We start from the raw sequence: 19,266 nt of genomic DNA on the forward strand, positions 1-19,266 counted from the left end.
GGCTGCTATCCGGAGGATATCATTTCTGTTTATGTGAGTGTGAAAATAAAAACACTTTTATGTTGAACTTTCTGTGGTCTCTGCCTATCTGGCACTACAGGATACACAGACAATCTAGCAGAAAAGGACTTGTCCAGGCTTGGGACAAAAGTCTGCAGTCACTTTGTGCAAACAGACAGTCATATCCCCATACACATTAGATGGTTGACGGATTCAGCTTAACCCCATCTTATATGCATGGGCACCTTTTGAAGTAAAGAGAGATCTATGGCTTAAAGACATTGTTTGGGACTTTGACACTAGCGGCATATCCTTAGGATAGGTTTTCAATGTTTGATTGGTGGGGGTGCGACACACCCGCCGATCAGTTGTTCCCAGTGTAAGTGGCTTGCGGAACTGATCAGTGGCCCAGACAGGTACTGCACATCCACCTTTCAAATTAATAGGGGGCGGAGGAACAGTACCTGGCCATGGTCACTATTCTTTTAAAGAAGCTGTGCAGCTCAGTAAGCCAACAGCGGGAACAGCTGATTGGCAGGGGTACCAGGTGTCGTACCCCAAGCAATCAAACAATGATAAGGATAGGCCATCAATGTTAAAGTCCTGGACAACCTCTTTAAACTGGTGAGCTTTGAAGGAAAGGGTTTCACAACGGTAACGTACATGAATTTTCACTGGCGGAACAGTTTAAGATCTTCCTTAGGTAGCAATCAGTTCTACTTTTTACCCCTTCTTCTTCAACCAGTGCTTGCAAGGGACCAAATAAACAATAAGTATTGCTAGGTGTATGGTCATCTTCTTCGCCATATTTAACAATGATCTTGAAGCTCGTTGTTTTTGGTCTAGAAAGAAGAAAAGTAAATCTACTTTTTGAGAGTCCCCAAACAGTGTATATCTATAAGCCCCGTGGACAGAAACAATTTCTGGAGATAGAGTTCTGTTAAGAGAAGAAAAATAGACGGAGAATCAAGTCTTTGTTGGATGACTTTTCCCAATCTATAATGCCAGCATTGTCCTCGCTCCTGGCCTGAGGCTTAGCAAGATTATCTTATCTCTAGTATGACTGTCAGGCAAGAGGCTGCATTTTAAGGCTGATCGTATTTCTTTGCAAAACTATTTAGCCAAGGAGACAGGTGCATCTGTCTTCGAGGCACAAAGCTGGGAGGCTGAGAGGTGTTATCAGGGTCCCAAATTCCATTCAGAGATGTGAGCCACATGACAATATGTGATGATTAATGGGCTGCCTACAATTCCAACTTTTCCACCATCACATCAACCAATGCATCACAAAATGAGTGATTCCATGTTTGTGCACAAAAGGCATACAACAAGTAATACTGCACTTGATAGCGGTTTATATCAGAATGCAATGGAAGGAGTATCAACTGGCACAATATATAGGTTAATTTAATGTACAATGCAGATGGATTTATATGTAAAAAAAATGTATACTAGACACTGTGTGCACAATTATTAGTCAGGCCCAGGTAGTGCCATTCATCAGCGACCATTGCCTCATGTTGCAGCATGATAATGCAAGGCCCCATGCTGCAAGGATCTGTACACAATTCCTGGAAGCTCAAAACATTCCAGGTCTTGCATGGCAGCATACTCACCGGACATGTCACCCATTAAGCATGTTTAGGATGCTTTGGATCAGCATATATAACAGTGCGTTCAAGTTCCTGCCAATAACCAGAAACTTCGCAGCTATTGAAGAGGAGTGGACCATCATTCCAGAGGCCACAATCAACAACCTGATCAACTCTACACGAAGGAGATGTGTTGCAATGCAGGAGGCAAATGGTGGTCACCACAGATGCTGACTGGTTTTGTTTTCTGTCCCCACCCTCCACCCCCTGTCCACCAATACTGTAAAGCTGCACATTTTCGAGTAGCCTTTTATTGTGGCCAGCTGGAGGTATCTCATAAGCATCTTGATATGCCGCACCTGTGAGGTGGATGAATTATCTTGGCAAAGGAGAAGTGCTCATTAACATAGATTTAGACAAATTTATGAACAATAGTTGAGAGGAAAAGGTCTTTTGCATACATAGAAAAAGTCTTAGATCTTTGAGTTCAGCTCATGAAAAATGGGAGCAAGAACAAAAGTGTTACATTTATATTTTTGTTCAGTGTAGATACATGTCTCATCAGTAAGTTCTCTGAATTCTACAAAAGGTTTACAGTAATGATTAAATGTAAAACTTTATTTTTTCAGATGGACCCAGTGCAAAAAGCAGTCATTAATCATACCTTTGGTGGGCCTTCTCCTCCAAGGAGAAAACCTTTCATATCCTGCAATATTTGCCATCTCAGGTTCAACTCTCTGGTAAGAACATACTGCAATTTTCTTCAATGCAAAGTATTTGGGATTTTTATCATATGCACATAGTCCAGTTATCGATACTAGCACTCAGTCACTAACAACATAGTGTGTTATATATTTTAAAGGGAATCTGTCAGTAGGATCAACCCTCCTAAACCATCTATGTAAGCATGCAGGTCATAGGAAGCTCAATAAATGTATTGTTTGATATCTGCGATCTGATGTCTTATTCCAGAGATATTAACTTTTTTCTTAATATGTAAATTAGCTGTTAAGATCTATGGGCGGGGCATAGATCTCCTAGAAAATATGCCTCCAGGGCTTATTTTAAATTACAGGGGGCCTTACCAGAGTGATATGTAATGACTGACAGTCTGCTCACCTGATCTACAGTACATGTCTCACACTAGTAAAGCACCTATTCATTTAAAATAAGCTCTGGAGGCAGATTCTAGAGAGAATCTATATCCTGCCCCTAGATCCTAACAGCTTTTTTACATATTAAGAAAAACATAGAATTCTCTGGAATAAGATAAGATATCAGATATTATGATATTTTATTTAGCTTCCTATGGTTCACATGCCCCTAAAGACGGCTTAGCATGGTTAATTACGGATAGTTTCCCCTTAATAACAAGAAAAAATGTTGAAATTTGTAAAAAAGAAAAAAAATTGTTGCTTTAGTTGCCATATTTTGAGACTCATAGCGTTTTCATTTTTCGGGATCTGTGGCTGTGTGAGGAGTTATTTTTTTGTGCCTTGAGCTGACATTTTTAATGATACCATTTTGAGGTAGATACAGTTGGAGCGCCCCCAGACGCAGGGCCGCGGGGTACTCGGTACCGGGCCTCTCGGTCTCAGTTCTGGGGTTGTCACGGTGGCTAGACCCGGTCCGTGACCCTGCTAAGGGGCGTCCAATGAAAGATGAGATAATGGTGCGTGGTGCAGGTCGCGATGAATAACGAGGACACAGGGTTGCAGTCTCTTTACCTCTTTACTGAAGGCTTCAGAATCCTCAATCCAGAGTACTGCTATCAGGTCTGGCTGAGACCGGCCGGTCCGAAGGCACATCCAGAGTTCCCTTTGCAGGTGGAAATCAGTGCCTACCTTCTAGCGCCTGTGTGTTGTAGTACCTCCCTGCTGAGCACCACGGGATAGTCCTCACAACTGTTGTGTCTGTTTCTGATGTTCTTCTCTCACAACTCGTATCTATTCTGATGTTCTTCTCCGTCCCCCAGATGATATGGATAGGACGCACCCGTATGACGGGTAGGCCTGGAGTTCTTCCGGGACCCTAGAGTCACCCCTCTCCCACAATTGCCCCCTATGTCTGCTTAGGTGATTTAGGTGAGACAGCCAACCTAAAATTAACTGTCCTGCCGCTGTTTGAAGTAATGCTTGGAGCCCAATACTTCCTCGGTGTTCCGGCCACCGGCTACGTGCCTCAGTAGGATGTTGCCTCGATCTTACGGCACGACTCCTACTGGCTTTATCTCCTTTTTGCTGCGATCTCGTTTCTCACTTCTCATTCGAGTGCAGGCGCGGCTCCGTAACGTTCTGTTCTGTTCGCTAGGCCACTGTCAGGATCCCACCCCTGAGAGAGACCCCCCTGAATCTTCCCCCGCAACACCCTCTGCCACAGGATGTTGCCTGGTTCCAACCCAGTCAGCTTCTGACTAACTTCCTATCCAGCCCCCAGTTTTACCAGATTGTGAGGAGTCGCCTAATACATAGAACCCTTTGCTCCCCCTGGTGGCCAGAATGTGAAGTGTAAAGTGTGACTGTGATACCTGGTCATGTGAACTCCTTAGGTGCCATCAGACATACTATCACTCCCCTTAGTGGCGGAGCAACAGTACTGCAACGACCAGGACTCTGGGGCGCTGCACTATGTTTATATCTCCTTTTGTTGCATTTAATTGCAATGTTGTGGTGGCCAAAACATAATTCTGGTGTTTTGATCCTATGGGTAAGCCACAAAAGGTCATTGCTAAAGAAGCTGGCTGTTCACAGAGTGCTGTGTCCAAGCATATAAATGGAAAGTTGAGTGTAAGGAAAAAGTGTGGTAGGAAAAGGTGCACAAGGTGCACAAACAACCGGGACAACCGCAGCCTTGAAATGATTGTTAGGAAAAGGACATTCACAAATTTGGGGGATATTCACAAGGAGTGGCCTGCTGATGGAGTCTTTGCTTCAAGAGCCACCACACATGGTGGACATGGGCTACAAGTGTTGCATTCCTTGTGTCAAGCCACTGATGACCAATAGACAACACCAGAAGCGTGTTATTTGGGCCAAGGAGAAAAAGAACTAACTGAATTGTTGCTCAGTGTTCCAAGGTGTTGTTTTCAGATGAAAGTAAAGAGGCACACAATCAAAGCTGCTTGAGGTCTAGTGTGAAGTTTCCACAATCAGTGATGGTTTGGGGCGCCATGTCATCTGCTGGTGTAGGTACACTGTGTTATATCAAGACCAAAGTCAGCGCAGCCATCTACCAGGAAATTTTAGAGCACTTCATGCTTCCCTCTGCCGACAAGCTTTTTGGAGATGGAAATTTAATTCTCCAGCAGGACTTGGCACCTGTCCACACTGCCAAAAGTACCAATACCTGGTTTTCTGGGGTATTGTAAAGAGGAAGACCAGAGCCAACAATGCAGATGAGTTGAAGGCTGCTATCAGAGCAACCTGGGCTTCCATAACACCTCAGCAGTGCCACAGGCTGATCGCCTCCATCCCACAATGCATTGATGTAGTAAGCATAGGAACATTTTATTTAAACACTTCCAATTGTGGAACTTATTATTATTCCAAGATCTATTGATTAAAATGTTGATTAAAATTAACTTTAGTTGTGGAAAAACCCCTTTAACCCCTTCAACCCCGAAGCCTGTTGTCACGTTCCTGACCAAGCCAATTTTTACTATTCTGACCAGTGTCACTTTATGAGGTCATAACTCTGGAATGCTTCAATGGATCCCACTGATTCTGAGACTATTTTCTCTTGACATATTGTACGGTATGCTAGTGTTAACATTTCTTTGATATAGCTTGCGTTTATTTGTGAAAAAAATGGAAATTTGGCGAAAATTTTAAAAATGTCTCAATTTTCAAAGGTTTAATTTTTATGCCCTTAATTCAGAGAGTCATATCGCACAAAATAGTTAATAAACAACATGTCCCACATGTCTACTTTACACCAGCACAATTTTTGAAACATATTTTTCTTTTGTTAGGAAGTTATAAGGGTTAAAAGTTGACCAGCAATTTCTAATTTTTACAAAAAAAATTGTAAAACCATTTTTTTAGGGACCACCTCACATTTGAAGGGCCTATATGACAGAAATACCAAGAGTGACACCATTCTAAAACTGCACCCCTCAAGGTACTCAAAACCACATTCAAGAAGCTTATTAACCCTTCAGTTGCTTCAGAGGAATTTTTGGAATGTTGATGGAAAAATTAAACATATACTTCTTTCACAAAAATTTTCGTTTAGTCATCATTTTTTTTTACTTTTCCAAGGCTAAAAGGAGAAAACGGATTATACAATTTGTTCTGAAATTTCTCCTGAGCATGCCGATAACCACAAATGTGGGGGAAATCTGTTTGGGCGCACAGCAGAGCTTGGAAGGAAAGGAGCATCATTTGACTTTTTGAATGTAAAATTTGCGGGAATAATTAGCGGTTGCCGTGTCACGTTTGGAGAGCCGCTGATGTGCCTAAACAGTGGAAACCCCCAACAAGTGACCCCATTTTGGAAACTAGACCCCTTAAGGAACTTATCTAGATTTGTATTGAGCACCTTGAACCCACAGGTGCTTCACAGAAGTTTATAACGTAGAGCAGTGGAAATAAAAAAATCACATTTTCACAAATAATTTTTTTTAGCTCCATATTTTGCATTTTCATAAGGGTAACAGGAGAAATTGCTCCATACAATTTGTTGTGCAATTTCTTCTGAGTATGCCGATACCCCATATGTGGAGAAATGTTACTGTTTGGGCGCACGGCAGGGCTTGGAAGGGAAGGAGCGCAGTTGACTTTTTGAATGCAAATTTGACGGAATAATTAGCTGATGACATGTCGCGTTTGGAGAGCCCCTGATGTGCCTAAACAGTGGAAACCTACCATAAATTACACCATTTTGGAAACTAGACCCCTTTGGGACTTTATTTAGATGTGTATTGAGCACTTTGAACCCCCAGAAGTTTATAACGTTTATAGCTACAAATTTTGTATTTTCACAATTGCAAAAGGAGAAAATGGACCCCAAAGTTTGTTGTGCAATTTCTCTTGAGTTCACTGATACCCCACATGTGGTCGAAAACTACTTTTGAGGCACAGTGCAAAGCTCAGAAGAGAAGTAGCTCCATATTACAGTGCAGATTTGCTGCATTTGTTTCAGGATGTCATGTTACATTGGCAGAGCCCCTGAGGTGCCAGAAGAACTGCAGAAACCCCATAAGTGACCCCATTTTACCAATTAAAGCTCTCAATGAATTCATCTAGGGGTGTAGTGATTATATTGACACCATAGTGTCAGTGAAGAAAAAGTCATTTACATTTTTACCACCAAGATTGTGTGTTATCCCCAAGTTTTATATTTTCACACTGGGAAATGGGTAAAAATGGCACCAAAATTTGTCCCACAATTTCTGCTGAATGTGGAAACATCCCATATGTGGCTGTACAGTACTACTTTGCCATATGGAGAGAGTCGGGAGGGACGGAGCGCTATTTGCCTCCTGGAGCGCAGATTTTCCTAGACTAGTTTGCGGATTCCATATAAAGAGCCCCTAAGTGCTAGAAAAGCAGAATCCCCCCTCAAGTGACCACATTTTGGAAATTATAACCCTTTTTATCTACAAATGTAGTGATAATTTTGATTCCATGGGTGTTTTCCAGAAACAGGCAGCAGTGGATGTTGCTGAGTGAAAACTGCAAACTGCCGTTGTAGTGACCAGTACGCTGTAGTGACCAGTACATTGCACTCACCAGTACATTATGCCCAACCAGTGCTTCTGGATTCACACACCTGTAAATTAGGCGGGCTCTCATCACTATAGAAATACATGTGGGTGCTAAATGTGGTTTAGGAACACTGGGGCTCAGAAGGGAAGGGGGCATTTGGATTTGGGAGCACAGAAGTTGCTAAATTTCTTTTTGCGGGTGAGAAGCCATTTTGCTTTTCCAGATCCTTTGTACTACCAGTAACGTGGAAGTCCCCTATATTTCTATAAATAGATGATGCACCTTAGTGAGGGTTTGCTTTTTTTCTGGATTGAGTTGAAGCTTTTATTGGGAACATTTTACATAACATTTGGGGTCAGATTTGGCGCTCTACGCTGACCACTTACTTTGGGGCTTCCATCTAATTCTCTGAGTGACATGATTCACATGAAACCCCGGAGGGATCCATTCACTATAATGAGCCAGCAGATTTACTCTGGACTCCGTCTAGCCTCTGTTCAGCAGTGTCCTTTTCAGAAGCGCACAAAACTGGCCGACGGCCCTTTTATGCAATCCTAAAAGGACAGACATGGCCGGATCACAGGTCAGAAGGCGTCCACAGTGCCTCTATCTGCCTCATTATAGGGAATCTTCCACCAGAGGTTCCATCTGAATCACGTATTTCGGAGATTTACACTGAAACCCTGCTCTAAGCGCTCAGTGTAGGATAAATGTACGCTGAGCCTTACTGCAATCTTTGGGAGGCAAAATGAAAAAATCAACAGCATGTGAAGAATTGATTTTATTTGTTTTTTATGCCATTCCTCATATGGTATAAGTGATTAGGCAACTTTATTCTTCAAGTCCATGCGATTACAGTGATACCAGATTTATATCGGGTTTTTATGTTTGGCTGCAATCACACACTAAGGACGCTTTTTATTGCGAAAATTAGTTTTTGCATCACCATAATTTGAGAGCTATAATTTTTTTATATTTTGGCTGACAGAGTCATGTGAGGGCTTGTTTCTTGCGGGACGAGCTGACGTTTTTATTGGTACCATTTTTTGGCACATGACCTTTTTTCATCCCTTTCTATTCTGATTTTTGGGAGACTGAATGAACAAAAACCAGCAATTCAGGAATTGCTTTTTGTTTTTTTGTTTTTTGATACCATTCCACTTGTGGTAAATTTCGTAAGAACATTTTATTCTTCGGGTCAGTACGATTACAGTGATACCTCTTTTATATCTTTTTTTATTTTTTGGCGCTTTTACACAATAAAAACTACCTATTTTATAGAAAAAATAATTATTTTTGCATCGCTTTATTCTGAGAGCTATAACTTTTTTTTTTTTCTGCTGATGGAGCTGTATGGCGGCTTATTTTTGCGGGACAAGATGATGTTTTCAGCTGTACCATTTTTATTTACGTCCGTCTTCTTGATCGCATTTTATTGCACTTTTTGTTCGGCGGTATGATGTTAAAGCATTGTTTTTTGCCCCGATCATTGAAGGGGTTAACTAGTCGGACAGTTTTATAGAGCGGGTCGTTATGGACCAAAGATATTTACTTTTATTGTTTTTTTATTTCCATAAATAAATGTATTTATTGGTAAAATAGTTATTTCTTTTTTTAAAAACAAAACAACCCTAAATAAAGAAAAAAAAAGAGCAGAGTATCAGAGCAGCGTCTGACAGGCAGGGAAGGAGGCATGCCAGCTCCTGCTCTCATCAGGCGCTCACAAGCCACCTTCCCAGCAGGACCTTGTAAGGACCCCGCGGCCATCTTGGTGCCAGGGGATGACAGCAGCATCAGAGGGGTTAAATGCCCGTGATCGGTGCTAGCACCGATCATGGGTGTTGCTGCAGGGTGTCGGCTCTCATACAGAGCTGACACCCACACGCAATCGCCACGGTGCTCAGCGTGAAACGCGATTGCAGCGCCATTCATATACTTCTCTTTGCGGGAACTCACCTCCAGAACAGTATATGTATGGCGCATGTCGGGAAGGGGTTAAACCTGTTATACTTTAGTATTGCAGAATATTGTCAATCTACTAATCTCCTTCAGGAGGCCCCAGTCTACCATGGAAACCCTTTGACTGAACCCATTTCATACCCTGAAATCAGGGTCATGTGAGGGGTAGTTTTATATATACTGTATATACACAACCTTATTCCTAAAAAAAAGTTGGGACACTGTAGAATGTAAAGAAAACAAGAATTCAGAGATTGTAAATCTCTTATAGCCAGATATTATTCACAACAGAACACAGATCAGCAGTTGAAAGTTAGACATTTTTCCATTTCATTTGAAAAAAAGAACTAATTTAGAAATGTATAGCGTCAACACATCTCAAAAAGTTTAGACAGGTCCATGTCTACTATTGAGGTTCGGGAGAACAATATTGTCACATTCTTTTCTGATGTAGAATGCTAATTGCTCCACAGTCCTGGGTCGCCTTTGGCATAGTTTTCCTTTCATAATGTGCCAAATGTTTTCTATTGGGGAAAGGTCTGGACTGCAGGCAGCCGATTCATCAGTCAACCTCTTCTGCAAAGCCATGGTGTTATGATGGATGCAGGATGTGGTTTAGCATTGTCTTGCTTAAATATGCAAGACCTCTCCTGAAATAGACATTGTCTGAATGTGACCATATGTTGTTCGAAAACCTGTATATAATGCTCTGCATTGATAGTGTCTTTCTAGATGTGTAAGCTGCCAATACCATAGGTACTAATGCAGCCCTATTTCATCAGAGATGCTGGCTTTTGAACTGTGAGCTGACAACAAGCTGGATGGTCCCTCTCTTCTTAACCCCTTCACCCCCGGAGCTTTTTCCGTTTTTTCGTTTTCGTTTTTCGCTCCCCTCCTTCCCAGAGCCATAACTTTTTTATTTTTCCGTCCATATGGCCATGTGAGGGCTTATTTTTTGCGGGACAAGATGTACTTTTGAACAATACCATTGGTTTTACCATGCCGTGTAACAGAAAACGGGAAAAAAATTCCAAGTGTGATGAAATTGCAAAAAAAGTGCAATCTCACACTTGTTTTTTGTTTGGCTTTTTTGCTAGGTTCACCAAATGCTAAAACTGACCTGCCATTATGATTCTCCAGGTCATTTCGAGTTCTTAGACACCTAACATGTCTAGGTTATTTTTTATCTAAGTGGTGAAAAAAAATTCCAAAGTTTGCTAAAAAAAAAAAAAAATGCGCGATTTTCTGATACCCGTAGCGTCTCCAATTTTCATGATCTGGGGTCGGGTGAGGGCTTGTTTTTTGCGTGCCAAGCTGGCGTTTTTAATGATACCATTTTGGTGTAGATACGTTCTTTTGATCGCCCGTTATTGCATTTTAATGCAATGTCATGGCGACCAAAAAAACGTAATTTTGGCGTTTTGATTTTTTTTCTCGCTACGCCATTTAGCGGTCAGGTTAATCCTTTGGTTTTTTGATAGACTGGGCGATTCTGAACGCGGCGATACCAAATATGTGTAGGTTTGATTTTTTTTTAATAGTTTTATTTTGATTGGGGCGAAAGGGGGGTGATTTGAACTTTTATATATTTTTTATTTTTTTAATATTTTTAACCACTTTTTTTTTTTAATTTTGGCATGCTTCAATAGCCTCCATAGGAGGCTAGAAGCATGCACAACTCGATCGGCTCTGCTACATAGAGGTGACATACAGATCAACTCTATGTAGCAGAAAGGCAGGTGTACTTTGAGCGCCGACCACTGGGTGGCGCTCAAAGCAATCGGCCATCAACAACCATAGAGGTCTCAAGGAGACCTCTGGTTGTTATGGCGATGCACTGCTGACCCCCGATCATGTGACGGGGGTCAGCGGTGCGAGCACTTCCGGCCGCGCGGCCGGGAGCGCTAGTTAAATGCCGCTGTCAGCGCTTGACGACGGCATTTAACTAGTTAATGGGCGTGGGCGGATCGCGATTCCGCTCGCGCTCATTGAGCGCACATGTCAGCTGTACAGAACAGCTGACATGTCGCGGCTTTAAGGTGGGCTCGCCGCCGGAGCCCACCTTAAAGCAGGGGATCTGCCAGCTGACGTAGTTTCCATAAAGAATTTCACGTTTTGACTCATCTGACCACAGAATTGTTTTCTATTTTGCCTCAGTCCATTTTAAATGAGCTTTAGCCCAGAGAAGATGGATTGTGTTGATATACGGCTTCTTCTTTCCATAATAAGAGCTTTCTCTTGCATATGTGGATTGCACGGTGAACTGTGTTCATAGACGATGGTTTCTGGAAGTATTCATGAGGCCTTGCAGTGATTTGCACAACTGAGTCATGCTTGTTTTTAATGCAGTGCCACACAGTGTGGGAAGACTAAGGGTACTGTCACACTCTGCAACTTTCCAACGATCACGACCAGCGATACGACCTGGCCGTGATCGTTGGAAAGTCGTTGTGTGGTCGCTGGAGAGCTGTCACACAGACTGCTCTCCAGCGACCAACGATGCCGAGGTCCCGGGTAACCAGGGTAAACATCGGGTTACTAAGCGCAGGGCCGCGCTTAGTAACCCGATGTTTACCCTGGTTACCAGCGTAAAAGTAAAAAAAAAAAAACCGTACATACTCACATTCCGGTGTCCTTCAGGTCCCTTGCCGTCTGCTTCCCTGTTGTGGATTCTGTTTGCGGGCTCCCTCTGGTGGTTACTGCTGGTACTGGGTGACTTTGGTGGGTTGCGGCCTTTGGTTTCCATCTGTCCATCAGAGGCTGGGTGTTTCCTATTTTACCTGGCCTTTCTGTCATTTCCCTTGCCGGCTATCAATGTGTTCAGATGTGCTCTGTTTGGTTCCTGCCTACCTGCTCCCAGATCTTTCAGGATAAGCTAAGTGCTGATTTTCAGTTGTTTGGTTTTTTTTGTCCAGCTTGCTTAGAATGTCTCTTTGTTAGCTGGTTGCTCTAGTGGACTGAGGTTCTCCCCATGTGCCATGAGTTGGCACATGGGTTCTTGTAATCTCAGGATGTTTTTTTTTTGATTAGGGTTTTTTGCTGACCGCTCAGTCCCCTTTTGTGTCATTCTGCTTTCTAGGTTTCAGCGGGCCTCTATTTGCTAAAGCTATATACATCATCTCTATGTGTGTGCCTTCCTCTCATTTCACCGTCAATACATGTGGGGGGCAACTATATCTTTGGGGTTAATTCCTCTGGAGGCAAGTGAGGTCTTTGTTTTCTCTGCAGTACTAGTTAGCTCTTAGGCTGGTGCGTGGCGTCTAGAACCAACGTAGGCACGCTCCCTGGCTATCTCTAGTTGCGTTTGTCAGGCGTAGGGCAGCGGTCAGCCCAGGTTCCATCACCCTAGAGCTCGTCCGATATTTATTATCTTTGCTTATCCTGTGCTATCCCTAGCCATTGGGGATTCATGACACTTCCCGCTCTGACTGAGTGCCGCCGTAAAGTGAAAGCAGATCACAGCGGTGACGTCACCGCTGTGATCTGCTCTTACTTTCCGGCCGGCAGTCAGTCAGAGCGGGAAGCAGACGGCAAGGGACCTGAAGGACACCGGAATGTGAGTATGTACGTTTTTTTTTTTTTACTTTTACGCTGGTAACCACGGTAAACATCGGGTTACTAAGCACGGCCCTGCGCTTAGTAACCCGATGTTTACCCTGGTTACAAGCGAACGCATCGCTGGATCGCTGTCACACACAACGATCCAGCGATGACAGCGGGAGATCCAGCGACGAAATAAAGTTTCAAACGATCTGCTACGACGTACGATTCTCAGCGGGGTCCATGATCGCAGTAGCGTGTCAGACACTGCGATATCATATGGATATCGCTGGAACGTCACGGATCGTACCGTCGTAGCGATCAAAGTGCCACTGTGTGACAGTACCCTAAGTGTAACACGAAGGGATGAAGGGAAGGAGGTCCAGACACTAGGGAAAGGGTGAGTGGAGACCCTTAGGCAGATCTGATAACACCCTACCTGCCCTACAATTGGTTCCGAGCAAGAACCTAAGCCCTGTATCTCCCTAGAGCTAGGCCCCAGATAGGGAGAGGGAGGGGATAAGCACTGGTCAATCCCCACTGTAAACTAAAGACAAAATGGTAAACAGACAAGAGGAATGAACTTAGCTTTAGCAGACTCAGAGAGATAAAACGTCCTCAAACCGCTCCAGAGAGGAAGTTAGCCGACTGCTATAAGGGAAATATGTGAATATACGATACGATACACTTTATTGATCCCGTGGGAAATTATGGTATCACAGCAGCACAACTTAAATCATAAAAATCATAAAATGAATTACTTAATTGACATGACAGTGGAGTTGACAGAAGAACATTATACATTATACATTAGAATAGGACATACACAATGAGTGAACTGAAATGTAGAGAAATAAAGTAGACATTCACCTTGATGATTTAACCCTAATGTTATTGTTGTACATTCCCATAGCAGTTGGCACAAACGATTTCCTATATTTTTCCTTCTTACACCTCAGAAGTATTATCACCGGCAGCTCTCTGCAGCAGACTGGGGATTTATAAACACCCAGGTCCAGATGTGTCAACTGGAACAGGAGGGAGGTTGTTGCTGGTTCAGAAGGATTAAGGAAGCATCTGTGATGCTAAACGAAGAGACCTTCTGTAGCAAGATGCAGAGCGACAGTCTGTTGCCTCTGACACACCCGTGACAATACCCCCTTCTATGAGTGGCCTCCTGACACTCGGGACCAGGTTTCTCTGGATAAGAGGTGTGGAGTGAGCGAACCAGCCTGGGTGCATTCACCTCTGATGCTGAAACCTACATCCTCTCCTCTGAACCATAACCCTTCCAGTACACCAAGTACTGTAGGGAACGATGTTGGAGACGAGAATCTACAATCCTCAAAATCTGAAACTCCAGATTACCATCAATCATTATTGGGTGTGGCGGTATGGGTGGGGACTCAAGAGGTTCCACATATTTCTTGAGCAGAGTCCTGTGAAAGACATTGTGGATCTTAAGGGCCTGAGGTAGCTCAGGACAAAACACTGCGGGGCTAATGATAGCGGTTTTATAGGGACCAATAAATCAAGGTCCCAACTTCCAGGAAGGAACCTTCAATCTGATATTCCTGGTAGACAACCACACAAAGTCATTCACATTCAGGTCCAGACCTGGAAGCGCTTTCTGTCAGCCAGTATATTTGTTCTGATGAATGTCCGGATGTGGACCGAAAACCTTTAACTTGCCTTTATGGATGCACATCAATAAACATTTTCATTGCACGCCAAAATTTCCTTCAGAGTTCCAAGTCTTTTCTGGTTTTGGAAAAAAACTGAGTCCCCTGATCTGACACCACATCGGAGGGAACCCCATGAAGCTTCACAATCTCATTTATAAACACCTGAGCAAGAGCCTTGGCATTCAGAAGTGCCAGTAATGCGACAAAAGATTCAGATAAATTGTTCACATCTACAACCACCAAAACCACAGTCCTGCCTGCAGATACCAGTAGGTGAATAATAAAATCCATGGACAAGTGTGTCTATGGCCTGCTAGGAATAGGTAGCGAAAGAAGAGTACCATACGGATGGGTATGCAATACAGATGTAGACACTACAAGTGAGTATGTGTTCATCCGCATCCTGATGCAACCCATTCCACCAGAAATGATGAGAAATGAGGTCCGCAGTTGTCTTACCACCTGGATGACAAGCAAGCACAGAGTTGTGATGTTCCTTAATTACTTTGCGGCACAGATTAGATGGTACAAATAGCCTTCCTGAAGGGCAGGAGGCAGGGGTGTCCCCCCTGGGCCTCCAACACCTCACCCTCTAGCTCAGGGTACAATTCTGAAATGACTACCCCCTTCTGCAATCTTGGGGCATCTCATGGTCACCACCACAAGGGAAGCTCTGGGACAAAGCATCAGCCTTGACATTTTGACCCCTGGACAGAAAGTAACAACAAAATCGATCCTAGTAAAAAACAGGGCCCATCTAGCTTGCCTAGTGTTGAGATGTTTAGCCGAATGAACACATGAGATGGTCTTATGGTCAGTGATAATAGTATCAGGATGGACAGCCCCCTCCAACCAGTGTCACCATTTATCAAATGCCAATCTAATCGGCAAAGCTCCCTATTACCAACGTAATAATTTCTCTCAGCTGAAGACAATTTTTTTAGGAAAGAAAGTGCATGTATGCCATTTACCAGGTAACGGACTCTAAGACAACACAGACAAAACCCCTACCTCCGACAAATCAACCACCACAACAAAGGGATGGGAACCATCGGGTTGACTAAGTATAGGGGACATGGCAAAAAAGCTATCTAGGGAGGAAAAAGCCTGCAGGGCTTCATCTGACCAATTGGAAAAAAACAGACCCCTTCCTTGTCATGTCAGTAAGGGATTTCACAATTACTGAATAATTTTGGATAAATTTCCGGTAAAAATTAGTAAAGCCCAGAAAACGTTGTAGGTTCTCGGGACGGTCCCAAACAAGGACATCACGGACCTTCTCAGGATCCATCCGAAAACTCGAAGATGACAACAGATACCCCAAAAACTGCACCTCCTGGTTGGCAAAAACACATTTTTCTAGTTTGGCATACAGTTTGTTATCCCTTAATATTTGCAGCACCTGTTTAACATGCACCCAGTGTGTCTCAAAATCAGGTGAGTAAACCAAAATATCGTCCCGATAGACCACCACAAACCTGCCCACCAAATCATGGAAAATATCATTAATGAAATGTTGGAATACCGAAGGTGTATTGGTCAGGCCGAAAGACATGACCAGACTCTCGAAATGACCCTTGGGTATCACGGTTGTCTCTCAGAATCAGGGTTCTCTGAATATAACGAAGTTGTAGGTTCCCTTTAATTCCAACTTGGAGAACACCTTGGCTCCCACAACCTGGCTGAACAGATCAGGAATCAGAGGAAGAGGGCATGGATCTCGGATAGTAATCTGATTTAATTCCCTGAAATCTAGAACACAAAAGTGCCCTACAAAATAAACACGGGGGACCGTGACACAAGAGACAACCTATATAAAGAAATAGTCCTCCAATCAAATTTTATATGAAAAGTAAAATATTTTATTGAAACACATGATTAAAAGGTTTAAAAAATGAAAATGCAAACACACAGAACAGGAATGGAAAACAAGCCAACACTGAGCAAATAGGTAAAGTATGTCCAAAATTATGTATAAAAAAAACAGCAGCTTGCAATAATAAACCCTGAATTAGTGTAGAAAGACAGGTATGCTTAAATAAAGAGGAATAAAGTGAAAGGTGCAAATAGCTAGATGTAAACAAGGACATAAATAAATAAGCTGGACATTGCTGGGTTTTGTTTCTTGAAACTCCTTTAAAAAATTATACAAAAGATATAAGAAGCTAAGTGAAAAAGTTCAATTCATCGGAGAATCCAGAAACAAAAAAGGTTTCTTTGCACACCATAGCTCAAAGTAATGGGTCCCTTTATGCGCGCATTTCAATAATCTCTACCTCTGAAGGGGTGCATCTTTTTTTTTTTTCTTGAGGAAGAGATTATTGAAACGCGTGTAAGGGGTACTCTGGAGCTGTCTGGACCTGGGCTTTGGAGGGGTTGAAAGGGTTAAGGTACCTGTCCAGGGTGGGGATCTACATAGGTTGCTCAGGAGAGAGGCTAAGTGGATCCTGTGCACACGAGTACAGGGTGCGACAGGATTCAATGATAAGATTGATAAGTCTGTTTTTCTGGACCCGTAGAAGCGCACACCAGCGCGAAACGGCCATTGTCCAATGTGTTTCCACACAAGATTCTCCTGCCTCTGTTTTTTAATGTGATTCCAAATAAAGGACGTTTTAATGGGACAGTGAGTGCCACCCTCATTTCTATTTTCTGGATATAGACTTTGTTACTGTGATTTTCTGCACGGGTTGGCACTCAGGACCCCAGAGAAGGTATATTCATAGATTAAAAAACTCCCCTGGTATAATTTCATATAATGGACTAGAGGTGTGCAGCAGTACCGATTATTTTTCTCTTTATTCACATGTTCATTGAAACTTTATACCTCCGATCACAGTTGAGCGCTCACGCTGTCTTTTGAAAGCATGGAAATCACGGCTCTCTGACCGGCAGGGATGATTTCACTGCTGATCAGAAGCGGTGTTTGCCGCGCTGTCATACACATTACAGCGTGACAAACACACGGTGCTCAGGCAGCCGAACCCGAACTTCCTGATGAAATCCGTGTTCGGTGTCTGTGCCCGAACAGTAGGTGTTTGGTACAGACGCCGAACTTTACTGTTCAGGTTTGTCCATCTCTAATTGGGAGCATCAACATGTGTGGGAAGACTGAAGGTATTATACTATGTGGGGAGGAATGTGGGCATCATACTGTGTGTGAAGCTGTGGGGACATCATATCTTGTGGGGTTGGATTGTGGGTGTCAGACTGTGTGTGGGTGCCTGGTAGGACATCATACTGTTTTGGTGGCTAAAAGGAGCAACCTTACTGTCTGTAGGAAAATGCTGTTGCGGGGGTGTCATAATGTAGGGGCAGCATATTGTGTGGGGGCTTCAACTAGGAATACTATTTCTGTGTACACATTTTGAACTGCGCGAGCTTAGGGAAGTGGTTTAGCATAGAATAAAAAGTGCTGCACTGCACTATAAATGCCGCAGTACGTTTCTCTCTTATTTTTCAAAGTTGGAAGGTACAGTATACAGACAGATCATTCTGCAGCTTTCACAAATGTATCTCACTTCAGTGCTAGATTCACAGCCAAACAGCTCAGTACTTCTGTATAATGTCTTCCATGCTGCCGCTGCTTCTGACTGTGTTTTGCATCGTTCTCTATGTATTGTGTATGTGGAGCGCCCCCACGTGTAAGGGCAATGGGGTAGTCGGTACCGGGTCTATCTCGGTTCTGGGGATGTCACGGTGGCCCGACCCGGTCCGTGGCCCTTCTGAGGGGCGTCCACTTAAAGGGGTAGTTGTTTGTACGGTGTTCGTGACGCCACCTGTGGTATACGGTCAGGGTGACCGACGCTGCTAGGGGTCCGCTGGGGTGATGGAATGGCAGCTAAATGGTGTACCTTCCCACAGGTGAAGTATGTCCCCAGGGCTTCCCAGATATGTAGGTGGTGATGGTGGATGTCGTAAGGCGCAATGAATAACGAGGACACAAAGGTTGCAGTCTCTTTACCTTTCACTGAAGACTTCAGAGTCCACAGTCCAGAGTACTGTTCACAGGCCAGGCTGAGTCTGGCCGGTCCAAAGGCACATCCAGAGTTCCCTTATCCAGGTGGAAATCAGTAGCCTTCCTACTAGCGCCTGTGTGTTGTAGTACCTCCCTGCTGAGCACCACGGGATAGTCCTCACAACTTTCGTGGATGTTTCTGATGTTCTCTCACTCTCTGTCCCCCAGATGATATGGATAGGACAACCCGTATGATGGGGTAGGCCTTGAGCTATTTTATAGGGACCCTAGAGACGCCCCTCTCCCACAATTTGCCTCCGTGTCTTCATAGGTATTAAGGTCGGGCAGCCAACTTGGAATCAACTGTCCTGCCAGTCTCTGAAGTAATGCTATTACTCCCTCGGTGTTCCGGCCACCGGCTACGCACCTCAGAAGGAGGCTGCCGATCTTGAGGCAGAACTCCTCCCGGTATTATCTCCTTGTGCTGTGACTTCGTTTCTCACTCTCCACAATATACTTCGCTTCGTGTCCTTTCTTAGGATGCTGCTGCAATGAAGTGCAGGTGCAGCTCCGTAACGTTCTATCTCGTGCTTGGCCTCTGTCAGGATCCCACCCCTGACAGGGACCCTCTGTCTGCAGCTCAGATGTTCCTCCTTCTCCCCCTGTCTGCCTGACAGGTCCTCTCTGGGTCTAACCCAGGCAGCTTCTGACTCACTTCCTATCCAACCCACCAGTTTTACCCATGTGTGAGGAGTGGCCTAGTAATAGAACCTTTGCTCCCCCTGGTGGACTGGAGTGTGAAGTGTAGTGTGTGACAACGATAC

At 43.7% G+C, this 19,266-nt stretch overlaps 1 protein-coding gene across 5 annotated transcripts in view; it reads left to right on the plus strand.

The window, feature by feature from the left end:
- Positions 1 to 19,266, plus strand: part of LOC143765461 (zinc finger protein 385C-like) — a 528,254-nt gene that overhangs the window by 428,138 nt on the left and 80,850 nt on the right. For all 5 annotated transcript variants that reach the window (XM_077252151.1, XM_077252149.1, XM_077252150.1 and 2 more), the window contains one exon: positions 2,222 to 2,332. In XM_077252151.1, coding sequence (XP_077108266.1) covers positions 2,222 to 2,332 — 111 coding nt within the window. The remainder of the gene's footprint in view (positions 1 to 2,221; positions 2,333 to 19,266) is intronic.

The sequence above is a fragment of the Ranitomeya variabilis genome, chromosome 4 (genome assembly GCF_051348905.1).
Source record: "Ranitomeya variabilis isolate aRanVar5 chromosome 4, aRanVar5.hap1, whole genome shotgun sequence".
Classification (NCBI taxonomy): Eukaryota; Metazoa; Chordata; class Amphibia; order Anura; family Dendrobatidae; genus Ranitomeya; species Ranitomeya variabilis.